The sequence below is a fragment of the Wasmannia auropunctata genome, unplaced genomic scaffold (assembly GCF_000956235.1).
Source record: "Wasmannia auropunctata unplaced genomic scaffold, wasmannia.A_1.0 LD335900.1, whole genome shotgun sequence".
Taxonomy (NCBI): domain Eukaryota; kingdom Metazoa; phylum Arthropoda; class Insecta; order Hymenoptera; family Formicidae; genus Wasmannia; species Wasmannia auropunctata.
The window spans coordinates 214,567-227,375 of NW_012026990.1; the positions used below are offsets into that span (position 1 = coordinate 214,567).

The window sequence follows — 12,809 nt, forward strand, 5'->3', positions numbered from 1 at the left end:
AATTTGGTTAAAAAATCAAAAGCCCCCACTGATTCAGCCGCCCAGGGGCCCTCCACTTCTTTAAATCCGACACTGCTTACTGTTAGCTGAAGTAAATAAAATTATTCTGTACTTTGTAGTCTGCAAAAGCTTATACACAGAAGTCACTATATTCTCATAATTCGAGTCTTTAAAGAACATTCTAAAGAACATCCTTCTTCCTAAAAACGTTTTTAAATTGCTCCTCAGATAAAGTTTGCTGTATGCAGGGATAATAACACGACGACACACGGAAGCTACCGACAATTACTTGCGAAGCTACCTTTTCGTTCGAATGCCAAGCGATTAGTATACAAATGCTTAGCGCGGCGACCTTTTGCCATTTCACAGCGCACTGATCTTTCGTCGTAACGACGAAATTGCGAGGAAGGTTGAGCTCTCGAAATATACGAAATATTTTCCAAATTTCGTTGAAAAAAAAAACTTGGCATTTGCTATTCCATATCATGCGCTATTGTTATTTGCGCAAAGTCACTGCGCTATCGCTGAAACGGCAAATTGCGGAGCGAACGTTAATATTATTCGAAACTTAATCGCGTGAACAGTTGCCAGTAAGAGACAAGTAACATTTTCTGTATACATATAGCAAAAAAAGTGAGTTTTTCAATAAGTGATTTTTCTTTCTGGAATAAAAACGGAATTAAATTAAATACGATCGCGAAGTGAATTACAATCACAATTAAGCTTTGGAAAAGCGGAGAGGTAAGTTACGTAAATTACGTTAAACGGTTTAAAAGGAAGAAAGAAAGAATGGAACTACTGTCCTCCACTTTTGTGAAAATAATAATAATAATAATAATAATAATAATACGCGTGGCGGACAGCGTATTAAGATCTTAAACTGTGTGTGCGTGTCACAGAGTGCAATTAATTCCCGCTCCCTTTGCGGACCTTATACGTTAACTAGCCGCGACATAGTATAAGTACCTCTCTGCTTAACTCCTCACTTCAGCGGAGTCCTCCTCGACATAACAAATTCCCTCTATTGGTCGGGCGGCGCAATTGAAAATTCAAACGATTCGCCTCTCGTCCGGCCAAACGGAATTTGATAATTAACGGGAGTAATTATCGCACGGACACAGATATAAGCGATTACGTATACGTACTATATGCCCGACGAAAACGTCAATTGGATTAATGAGGCGCGGCGGCTCTTCGTTGAGCAGAGTTGCGCGAGCCGAGAAAATATTTTTCTGCAAAAAGGGAACTAATACTTGTTACGTAGCGAGCGCTAAGCTCGGTACTCCTACTCCCAGTCATTAATATCGCAATAAAGCCGTGCACGAAACCAACGGAAAAAGTTAATGCCGCGGAACGCGATGTACGCACAGCACCATTAATTCCCCGACAACCAACCTTTGCGACGGAAAATCCTGCTTCTACACTATCAGTGGGTCCTTTCTTACATATATATATAGTATATATATATTCGATAAAGTTATATTCCGTTAAAAACTGTTCTGAATTGGAGAGAATTACCGATTAAATTAAGATTGATTCGTTCTACTAGAAATCCGATCGAATCCACTGATGCAATTATAACATTTTATATAAAAAATATAATTTCTATTAGCGTAAGAACGTTTTGTAATTTTCTATTTTATATACATTAATCATGACTAAGAGATTAAATTTCGTAAAGGGGCATTTCAATCTAAACAACCGGAATTATTATTCATCACTGGCGCAATTCTCCCTCATATAAATACTTAATATGACGAAATGAAATTTCATTCGTGATCTATATGTAGATCTATGAATCATTTATACCAAACTATTAGCGATTTCTCATATAGTATTAACATAAGCTATATTAAGATAATGGAATGTTACATTGCGTCGAAAACTATAGGACTGTTTCTAGTAGAACCGCAAAGCCCACGGGAAGATACGGACGCTCTATTGCAGGATATCCCATATACACACAGACGCATAACTATGTTGGCTTTACGGGCTTGTGCTCAATATTAAGTGCCTTATGAATACGAGTACGAATACACATCACCAAGTCCTATCCGCGTGCGTATAGCTTTACAAATTACGAGTACTATGATTGATGCAACACTTGAGATGATTATTTATTAATCAGAACAAAATAAAACAGAAAAAGCCCATGCATCTCTTTTATATTCATCACGATCGAGTGTAATGTCTAACACGCATTTAAAATTTAATTACAAAAGAATAAATTTTTTTCATTACCAAATTATGAAAGATTATCATTTAAAATATTTATTATTGTTCATGTGATATTTAATTCTCTCTTTTATGTATCGGATAATAATTCGTGCAAATTTATTTTATAAATTCAAAAAAATATATGTAAAACTTTTTGCGTAGTTGTATCAAAAGGTATAATTTAAGCGGCAAATGGATAGCTAAAAAAATGAAGTATTTAATTTTTACGAATTTACGTGCCGGATTTGTGTTGTTTCATGCAAATGATTGAAAATTAAACGTTTATGGATTTTATCCTGGTTTGGAATACCGTAGTCGCAAATGTATTTTATTTTAACAGAGATTTAGTTTAAAACGGATATTTTTTAGAAATTTTTATAAATAAAATATTTAAATACCAAATATAATAGCAAAGTGATTGTAAGTATCGATTTATCCTAAACCCAAAGAGAGAATTTTTTGAAAAATTTCATTAAAAATGCACAATAGACACAAAGTGATTATCCGCGATTATAAATTAATAATGTTTTTAAATACGGTAAATAATTTCCTTTTAATTTCCCTGCAAGAAAAATTGATTCTGCATCTCGTGATCGCAAAACGTAGTGTAAGCATGCAGTAAACCACGGTACGCGGACACAGGTATAAAATAATCGATATACAATCTGCGAAAAACCAGATGAATAAAAAAATTAAACCTATCAGAATTTTAAAAATTCGAACTTGGAAAGTATTGGCACATTTCCAATACTGTGAAAGTTTATAGATAAGGTATAATATAATAACTGAATTCATGAGAAAAGTATGGATTCCTTGTTTAAAAATTAAACAATATATTCGCTATGAAATATACATAAAAATAAAAATATTATTCTATAATTAAAAAAAAATAGATATCACTCCATAAAACATATTCAATATTTTTCCGCTGATAGTATAACATATAACTTTTTCAGATATAAATTTATAATGGCTTGATAATTCACAAACTTTCGTCCAAACATGGTCCGCCTGGTTTTTCGTGAACAGTAATAATTAATTACCCACACGAGCGTTATTTACGTTATTCTGTGACATCGTCCTCGTAATTTCCACAGTGGCACGATCGTAATTCAATTCGGAATTGAAAGCTGGGCACCACGAATGTAAATATATAATTTTTCCAAAAATACCTTATTTTTATACTATTTTTTACATGCGATTTTTTACAAATACAGTAACAATTAAATTATCATTCGTGTAAAAAAAATTCACCGAATATTTTATCGTATTCGATGTATTGTTTCTCGCTTCACCTTAATTCGACGAAGATAACAGTAAAATATCCACACTCACCACTTTGTCGTCCGCGTAGATGATCGAAGAACTCGGCGCCCCGCTGGCGAGCACAGTGAGAAAGGCGGCGACGGCTATGTGGCGTATCATCTTCACGACGGAGCACATCTGTCCAGCTTCCCGGAAAAGAAGATCACCAACACGATTTGCAACACTGGTGAGAGATCGATTGCTCTCCACAAGATTCGCGCCGAAGTTTTACGTAAACTCAACAACGATAAACCGCACTGTATCGAAGTCGAACTTTACCCCCGGGATCGCGCACCGCTATCGAGAACGGGCTCTCTTGAAATCCCTTCGGAATATTCGCGGAATATTCGTACGAAGATAAAAATTCCACCGGCGATTTCGGTTTCTCCTCTCGGGATGATAGAGGCGCGCGTATAGTAGGAACAGAGATTGATATTCCGCCGGATAGGTCTGTCGGATCCTTTCGGGATTCGATACGCGAGGCAATCGAATTGAAGTGAGTGGTTTCCACCGAGTGATACAAAATCTGTTCAGGATAATCGGAGTTCGAGAAATCTCGTCGAATAATCTCAGTCGAAACAATCGTCTTCAGATGATCTTTGGTGCCTCTTCGAAGTGTTCGCGCAAAGCGCGAATTATCTCCAAACTATAAATACTTGTTGGTACTTCGTGTTTCTTCGAGAATACTCCCAAGAGGAGAGCACCAAAGTATATTAAAAAAAAAAAAAAAAAGCACCACGCCGCGTAAATCTGTCGATCTGCTCAAAGTACTCGCGAAACAATAACGTCGCGCCGCGGCCGTCGCGATCGACGTTTCGTATTTTGCGCGAGCGAGGCAGTGTTCGCCGATGAGTGAACAGGATTCGCGATTATAGGAATTTATCGACGACGCGTGACCGGACGTCGTCTACGTTTAACATCTACGTCTCCAGTGACGAGCCGAGGACTTTTCCCCTCGCTATACTAGATTGTTCCTCCCACCGGTGCTCTCCTCCTGCTTCCTTTTTCCTTTCCCACTTCTTTCCCCGTCTTCCTCCTTCGTACTCTCGACTGACCGCGACGACGGTGATTAACTGATGAGCGCGCCTCGCGTCGCGCTGTTCGCTGCTTGCTTATTTACTTCGCTTCTTCCTTTCCCTCTTCCTTCCCGCGAATCGGCCGACTTTCGTCAACTCGGTAGTCCTCCTGCGCCGCCCGCGGCGATGACGACGATGGCAGTGATTACCGGCTTCTTCGTACTTTCCTCCGGATTCGGGCTTTCCAGCGGCTGGCGCGTCCATCCGCCGACCTTTAACGCGACAGTTATAAACTCGTTAGAAAAAAATCGAATTTCTTAAATCTTTCATTACAAATATTTCTGTGCGTGTCCCAATATTGATTTAATGTCATGCATGACGTTTCTTTATTCACTAAATCAAACCTTTTATTTGTAGGTAATAAATAGAGACACAAGTAGTAAATACGTAATAGAAGGGTGATACAGACAATATGCCGTAAATAGGCTGCATCCTGAAATAACGCGAAATAGGAATGATCGATCCGATAGGCGAAAGGCAAAGCGGACAAGCGAGGCAGTCGGTCCTGCGATGTCGTTTTGATCACACAGTAATATAACTCGAGAAATAACTCGAATCGAACGTCGATAACTCGAACCTCTACAACTCGAAAACTCCCATAAGACTAAAATTTCGTTCATTTCTTTCCGCTCCATTGCGGAAAATGCTCTATAAATCGAAATAAACTTATCTTAACTCAAATTGTTTGTCAGATACGAGTATTTAGATGTATTATTTTATCTCTGCAACTCAAATTTAAAGTAGCCAGACCTCTACAAGTCGAACTTCTATTGTCGCTGCCTCTATAATTCGAAGTTGTAGCTATGTGTAACCATAAGTAATAGCCTGGTATTTTGTTTTATGATTACATTTATTATATATGCAATAAATAATTATATTATATATATGCAATAAATAATTCACGGTCAAATATTGATTTTTTTTCCTCCAAAAGTCATTATAATCGGAAAATTATAAACTCTCGTACAAAGCCTCCATAAGTCAAATTTTTATATGTTAAGGAGCTCTTTTACTCAAATTTTGATAAGTCGAAAACTCTATAACTCGAAGGATTTTTCTCCTCCCTTGAGATTCGAATTATCGAGGTTCGACTGTAAATGAATGTAGGTGAACGATATCGCACAAGTTCTCATTTCTCTCTAACCATTTCCTACATATTTAACTTAGAAAGATAATCTGTGCGAGAATCTGCAATCCCGTTAATTTATCTGTAAATTTATTTGATTAAATAGCTTGGTAATTAGATCTCAAATTAAAATTCCATTGCGTTCGTACTTAACGTCGGATTTGATTGAACAAACGAGCCAACTATCAAACGCACAAAGTACCGAAGACACGGTATCATTGTTGCACGAAGAGAGAGAGAGAGAGAGTAAGAAAAAGAATGTCGGCTACGAGCTACGAGATTCATCCTCCGGCAGAAACTGTCTGGGGGAACAGGGGACAAAAAGTATGCAAACTTCATCGGACCCTTTAGTTCTGAGTACGGTTCCAGAAGAACCCATTCGACGACTCGCGCGAAACAGTGCCCTTTTGTATTCGGTAGATAAACGATTGCCGGACTTAATGGTCCCGAAGAGCCCAGATTTCTCGTCACCTTTAAGAAATATTAGAAGAAACGGGAGAGAGGGGAGAGGATCGGGTTGTGAATCTCAGCCGAGGGAGCTATTCAAGAAGGAATACCACGGATTTTTATGAATCAGACACACGTGACGCACGCGAAAGCTAATCGATGTGGTAAAAGTAAATCGCGATGCATATCCAAGATATTCCGAAAGCTCCTTTAAATTGTAGATTCAAGAAAAGTCCGTTTCCGAATTAATACAATAAGAAAAAAATATATAATTAAATTTAAAAAGGGAGATTTCGTATTTCTTTTTTAAATCGAAGATCAGAAAATTATAGAAAGAGGCGGAACTTGCTGGAAATTCTTTTTGATCAATCGCAAATCCGTCGAAAAATCTTGAATTTACGATCTTAAGGAAGCGTGCGGTATACATGTGCGATATGTATTGATTAAACGACTTTTCTATTCTATATTCTGAGAATACGCGCTCGTATTTCCGAGATTGATAAAACTTTGAAATTCTTACGACCCGAGAACAAGCAGCTGTAGTTCTCGAAATCTCTGAAAGAATATATTAAGAAAATGTTCGAAAGTAGATAATAAAAAAGTCATCAGGAAAACATAACTAAGGGAAGCTTCACCTTTGCCGGCCGTAAAATTAGCCCTTGTTTCATAAATTTTTTAAGGAAATTTATTATATACAGTAAAACGCGGGCTTTTGCATAAACTTATATATTATTTGAACAGCAAAAAATATATTTTATTGATATAAAAATATGTTTTAATCCTAATAGTTTTAATCCTAATACTTTAACGCATGGCGTGAACTAAAATGATGTCGATTGTCTGAAATTTGTAAAAATGGTAGCATTTAAAAAAAATTTTTTTTTACCCTAAAAATTTTTTAAACTTTTATTAATAACATATTGAATGTTTATTATAAAATCATGATTTTAGTTCACGCCATGCGTTAAAGTATTAGGATCAAGAGGAAAAAAAAATCAAGTCTTAATTCGTTTTTTCGTAATTACTTCCATCAGCTCGAAAAACATGCCACATTCAATCGCCACTTGGAGGTATTAAAATACATTTTTATATAAATAAAAAATATTTTTTTTACTGTACAAATAATATATAAGTTTATGCAAAAACCCGCGCTTTACTGTATATAGTAGATTTCCTAAAAAAATTCTTGTAACAAGGGCTAATTTTACGGCTGGTATAAAGATGAAACCCCCCTTTAATCTCTTTCAATATTAAAGATAAAGTCGCGTGCGCTCTTGTTGAGAATTTCCTTTGGTCCATTTTGTATTCACGAGAGAGAGAGAGAGAGAGATTAGAGAAAATAATCTCGATGTACCTTTAATTGATTAATTCACTTATGTCTAAGTTATTTTTCAATTTTGAATTCAATTTCAAATTTAAATTCTATGGAATACACACACACACACACATACATACATACACACTTTTTTTATGTGATACAAAATTTTGAGAAATTTAGAAATTTACAAAAACATTGTCATAGAATCTTACAATTTATTAGCTGTTTAAATGTTGATGTGTGTTTACAATATCGATTATTAATAACAAAATAATTGAATTATAATTACAGCGGTAATAATGCAGATTATTTTATGAAATTATTATATATTTTATTTATATAATTATTATATATGTATACATAAACATATAAATTATTTATATACAATAGGTAATTACACATATAAATATATATATATATAGGTATATATATATATATAATATATATATATATATCAGATTAAATGGGATTATATCGACTGTTGAATTGTATAACATGTGTTTCTCATTCACATGATAATTCGTGTAATAAACAGGCCGTTAACGTGTTAAAGCGTGAAGGTTCACGCAGATTATCTTACGCGAAGGACGCGAAAATGCGAAAGCGACTGATTGAGCAAAAAAAAAAGAAAAATCAGTTAACGATCGTCATCGGCCGATGGTTGGAAAAATGCCGAGAACGAGGACATGAGATAAAGGAAAGCCGATCGGACTGGCGACCGGAAACCGGAAGAAGATCACACGCGGGGCCGAAAGAACGAGAGGATCGTTATCGCCGGGGAACGTGCCAACGCGAGCTGGCTGACCTCGTTTCGTTGTGTCTCGATAATCACCGGCATTCTTCACCGTACATACTGCCTGTCTGTCTACTTGCCTGCCTGCGCCTGCCTGCACTTCCCTGCCTGTGACATACTCGCCATTTTCATCTTATGTCTCTAACAGCTATTTTTCTTCGCGACTCGATGTCCTGATAAGACAAACGAGTTCTGAACAATCAATCTTAAGCAAGATCGCAAAGATATCTTCACGACCTGTAAGAACTCTCGAAAATGATAAGCACGTTTCAGATCAAGTGCAAAGATGGTACAAAAATTCAAAAAGTTCTGTTCAAAAAGTAAAATTCAAGAATTACTATTCTCTCAAAATCGATCGAAGATTAGTTAAAGGATTTTTTTTTATATAAAATTCCTAAGAATTTGTGAATACGACTAGTTACTCTTTAATTAGGATTTTAAAAGTAACTTCTATTAAATAAATTTTCCAAAAGTCTTGAAACTAGGCCTCGAAAACGAACAAATGCAGGTGGAACTGCAATCGAATGGACTGCGCAATCTCCCTATCAGGGCATTGACGCGAGTCTTTCTTTCTTTCTTTCCACGGTAAACACAATAGATAAAAGACTGCGGGGACATGGAAAGAGAGAGAGAGAGAGAGAGAGAGACTCGGTCGTAGACCCTAATGTGATACAACGGAACAATATTTTTATTTAAGTAGCTTTCTTTCAATCGTCAGCTGGATTCATATTTCGACTTTGATACTGTGAGATTCACAAATTACGAGTATCACGAGATGATTGCAAATTTCAAGCTTTACATAAAGGAGGAAATACTTTATTTGGCAAAAATATTGATCTGGATAGAATTTTAAAAAGTAAAAAGTATTATTGAATTAAATAGTAAATTAAGAATTCATTCAAATAGATTATTTCTAATTTTCTTAATAATTTAAATTAATGCCAAAAACTAATTGAGACCTTTAAAGCTTTAAGAATCACGTTTTATCATAAAATCAATTACTATCACGCGAAGAACAGGGGACTGATTAATGAAGATTGTACTCCAAGGATGCGATTCACGTTGACATGGATTGGGAAAAAGCGCTCGATTATAATTGAGAGGAAATGATTTCAGAGGAAATGGCGGTATTTAGCGTGAAACATCCTTTGTATCCACGTTTTCTACGTGGAAGCGGATAATGGTGAGTTTTATTTAACTACGTATAACCGCAGGAGTGAGCACGATAAAAAACAGTAATATTATGAGACGAAGTGCAATGACGTGCTATCATACGATGTCATGATCGCCGTCCGTCGATAACCGCTCGATATTTTTTATTTTCACGGATAGGTAAAATGTTTCCACGAATACTCCTCGGTCCGGAAAAAATTGTCAACAGGACAATTGTTGAATTTTTTTTATGGAGATCTGATATTACACAAAATTGGGAGGGAAAAGGCAGGTGGTTTTTTAAAAGATCTCCAACTAAATTGCGAACCGACTGACTATTATTTAAAATTAAAGTAAATTGCTTTCTCGTTTTGTATCATATCGTTAAAGCGCGCAACGATTTATTTAATTTCTTAAGTAATTGCTATCTGATTTTATTTTTTTTATTATTTTATTTTCTTTTAGTCAAGTAATATTTAACAAATTTTATCAAAAAAGATCATGAAGACCAATAAGCGAAACGATTTCAAAATACTGTAAAATGGATAATTTCTAATCTATTGATAAAACAAGAGTTTTATTACTATACTTGTAGATCCGATCAATGCGCTTTCCACGTTTCGTATCTATCTTACATATCCAGAGAAAAATCTGTACGTGCGCTCAAACCGCGTGCCCCGGAATCTCTTGCCCTCGGCGAAAAAGAAAGAAAGAAAAATGAAAATGAGGCGAAAGAAAATCGACCATGATGCAGTCAGCCATTGCCCACTCGTGCAAATATAATATTTTCTGAATCGCAAAGGTTTTTCCTTTTTTCTTATTTTCGCATCCGATGGTTTTACAATGCCGTTTTACAATCGTACTTCGAAACAATCCTACTCCGAAGAATGTAGCAAACATAAAGATTTGTCTAATATCTGAGTAATTATTATCCGATTTTATTTTTCTTATTTCAGTTAGATATTCAAAGAAAGAACGATTTTGCCAAAAGATTTAAAAATTTTGCTGGATACAGATCTGAAAATGATTTTGCTGAACCATAAAACTGATTTTGTTGGAAATTCAAACAGTTTTACAGAAATGCTCATCATTTTTTAGTTTCCAACAAAATTATTTTAATGGCGCAACTTTAGTTTCAAATCTATATCCAGCAAAAACGTTCTTTTCATGATGACTTGATTTTATCGGAAAAGACCATTCCATAAACTCGCGTATGTTTTTATCTTGGCATGAGTCAGAGAGTTACGATTTCTTTAAATTTATATCTATCTCGTAATTTATCTCTTTAGACTTTTTCAAAATAGATTGAAGATATCTATATGTACATCTATACACGGAAAGAACAATTTTGCTGGATCCAGATCAGAAAATAATTTTTGTTCAATAATCGAAATAATTTTGTTGGAAAGTCAAAATGATTGCTAAAATATCAAAACGTTTTATAGCAATGCCTATCACTTTTAACTTTCCAGCAAATTATTTGGATTATTGAACAAAAATTATTTTTAGATCTGTATTTAGTAAAATTTTTAGACCTTTCAACAAAATCGTTCTTTCCGTGTATGAAAAAAGACACGGCGGCGTTCAGAATTACAAATATCCGGGAAATTATTACATTCCCTTCATTCCGTGTATACGCGTCTTTACGCCTTTTTTATACAAAGCTAATTTTGAACATTTATAACCTCTATATATTTTTAAAAGGAGAATAAAAGGAGAGATATAAAGTGTGCTTTAGGGAAAACGTACGGAGAGCGCTACAGTGCTATGTTATAGATCGCGAGTTCTCCTAACCGGGCCATCTATCTGCCTGCATTAAAGTTGTACTCGTTTCTTGAACCTAGACCGTGAAATATATCGCGCCCACCTTGCGGCATGAATCAACCTGGCCGGGCCGCACTCAGGGGGTTTTCCGGAGCGCGAACTAGTGCAAATAATTCACTCCGCATGCTAATCGCGTCTAAATCGGTACACTGATGACTCGCCGCCTTAGCATACTATATCGAGGCTGTATCGGGAGGATATCGTTGCTGTTCCAACCTCTCATTATGAAAAAGAATTGTCACTTTGGACTGTATGCTTACGACAAGTACCCTTCAACACTCATCGCGCAATGATATGATTTATTCAATTATTCATAGCCTAATTGCGTTTTCACGTAAGTATATTACATAGATGGTTTTACAAGAATGCCGTAAAATAATTCACCGATAATCGAGTTTATACTCGTTCTTCGCGAGTCTTTAATTAATCACGCTAAGTACCTTTGAAATCACGTTTAAGATTGGAATTCCATTAAAAGAGTAATTATAAATTTAAAATTAACTAGTAAACGAGATTTCACAGCTGTCGCTTAAGTTTCTGATATTCAATTAACCGGATTCGACCGTTTAATTTACGTTTAAGTTAACCGTTAAATGATTACAGATTCCCTTACATAAAATATACACGCATTTTATTGCCTTTCAAAATCAATGTAGTTTCAAAGTTTTATATATATAGTACCAGAAAGTATTCACACAGATTTACATATATATTTCTTGTGTAATATATTTATTTGCGAAACAAATTTCCAATTGCTACGCATTCGAGATTCTAAAAAAGAAATTCTATTTCATGCTCGAAAATTGCGTGTTATTCATTTTTTTTTTTTTGTAAATATTGACACAAGCTAAACTCTTGTCATCGACAAACGTTTTCATTTGGAGGAAACTAAGCTCTGGTTTTGGCTGGCAATTTTGAAACGTGACGCGGCACAATTCGCAACATGTCCTCCGTCCATTGCGAAAAAAGTTCGATCCCAAATTCAAGCGTCGCGTGCGCTTCCGTTCGCACACACATCGCCGTTACACACAAAAAATCCAATACGTATTCTCCCTCGTTTCCGTTCCCTTCTCGTCTCCCACGCATTTAGACACGCGTTTACACACATGCACACGTTCGTTCATATGCGCGCAATTTCTTTACTTCTCATAATCATCATTTGTAGTCTCGATGCAAAGGCAACGTTTTCATTTCCGTTAAACATTATTTACCCCTTACTGAACCCGCTTAACATAAAAATTTTTTATTTATTTATACAATTCAAAAATTCTATTTGTCAATGCTGTAGAATTATTTACTATTATACGAAACTATACAAATTTTATATATTTCATTATTTTGGCGGGATTTCAAATTACGCTCTCTGTGATCATAAAAAAAACATGTTAAACCCACACGGAAAGAACAATTTTGCTGGATCCAGATTAGAAAATAATTTTTGTTCAATAATCAAAATAATTTTGTTGAAAAGTCAAAATTATTGCTAGAATATCAAAACATTTTATAGCAATGCCTATCATTTTTAACTTTCCAACAAATTATTTGGATTAT

The 12,809-nt window shown here is 35.3% G+C and overlaps 2 protein-coding genes across 3 annotated transcripts in view; one reads left to right on the top strand and one right to left on the bottom strand.

Annotated features, from left to right (window-relative positions):
• Positions 1 to 12,809, bottom strand: part of LOC105455525 (stromelysin-3-like) — a 223,223-nt gene that overhangs the window by 201,115 nt on the left and 9,299 nt on the right. For both annotated transcript variants that reach the window (XM_011698911.1, XM_011698912.1), the window contains exon 2: positions 3,553 to 4,810. In XM_011698911.1, coding sequence (XP_011697213.1) covers positions 3,553 to 3,660 — 108 coding nt within the window. In that variant the 5' untranslated portion in view covers positions 3,661 to 4,810. The remainder of the gene's footprint in view (positions 1 to 3,552; positions 4,811 to 12,809) is intronic.
• LOC105455522 (beta-glucuronidase) overlaps positions 9,448 to 12,809 on the top strand; it is a 38,415-nt gene continuing 35,053 nt past the window's right edge. Inside the window, exon 1 of the mRNA XM_011698905.1 lies at positions 9,448 to 9,465. Within this exon, the coding sequence (XP_011697207.1) occupies positions 9,463 to 9,465 (3 nt within the window). The 5' untranslated portion in view covers positions 9,448 to 9,462. The remainder of the gene's footprint in view (positions 9,466 to 12,809) is intronic.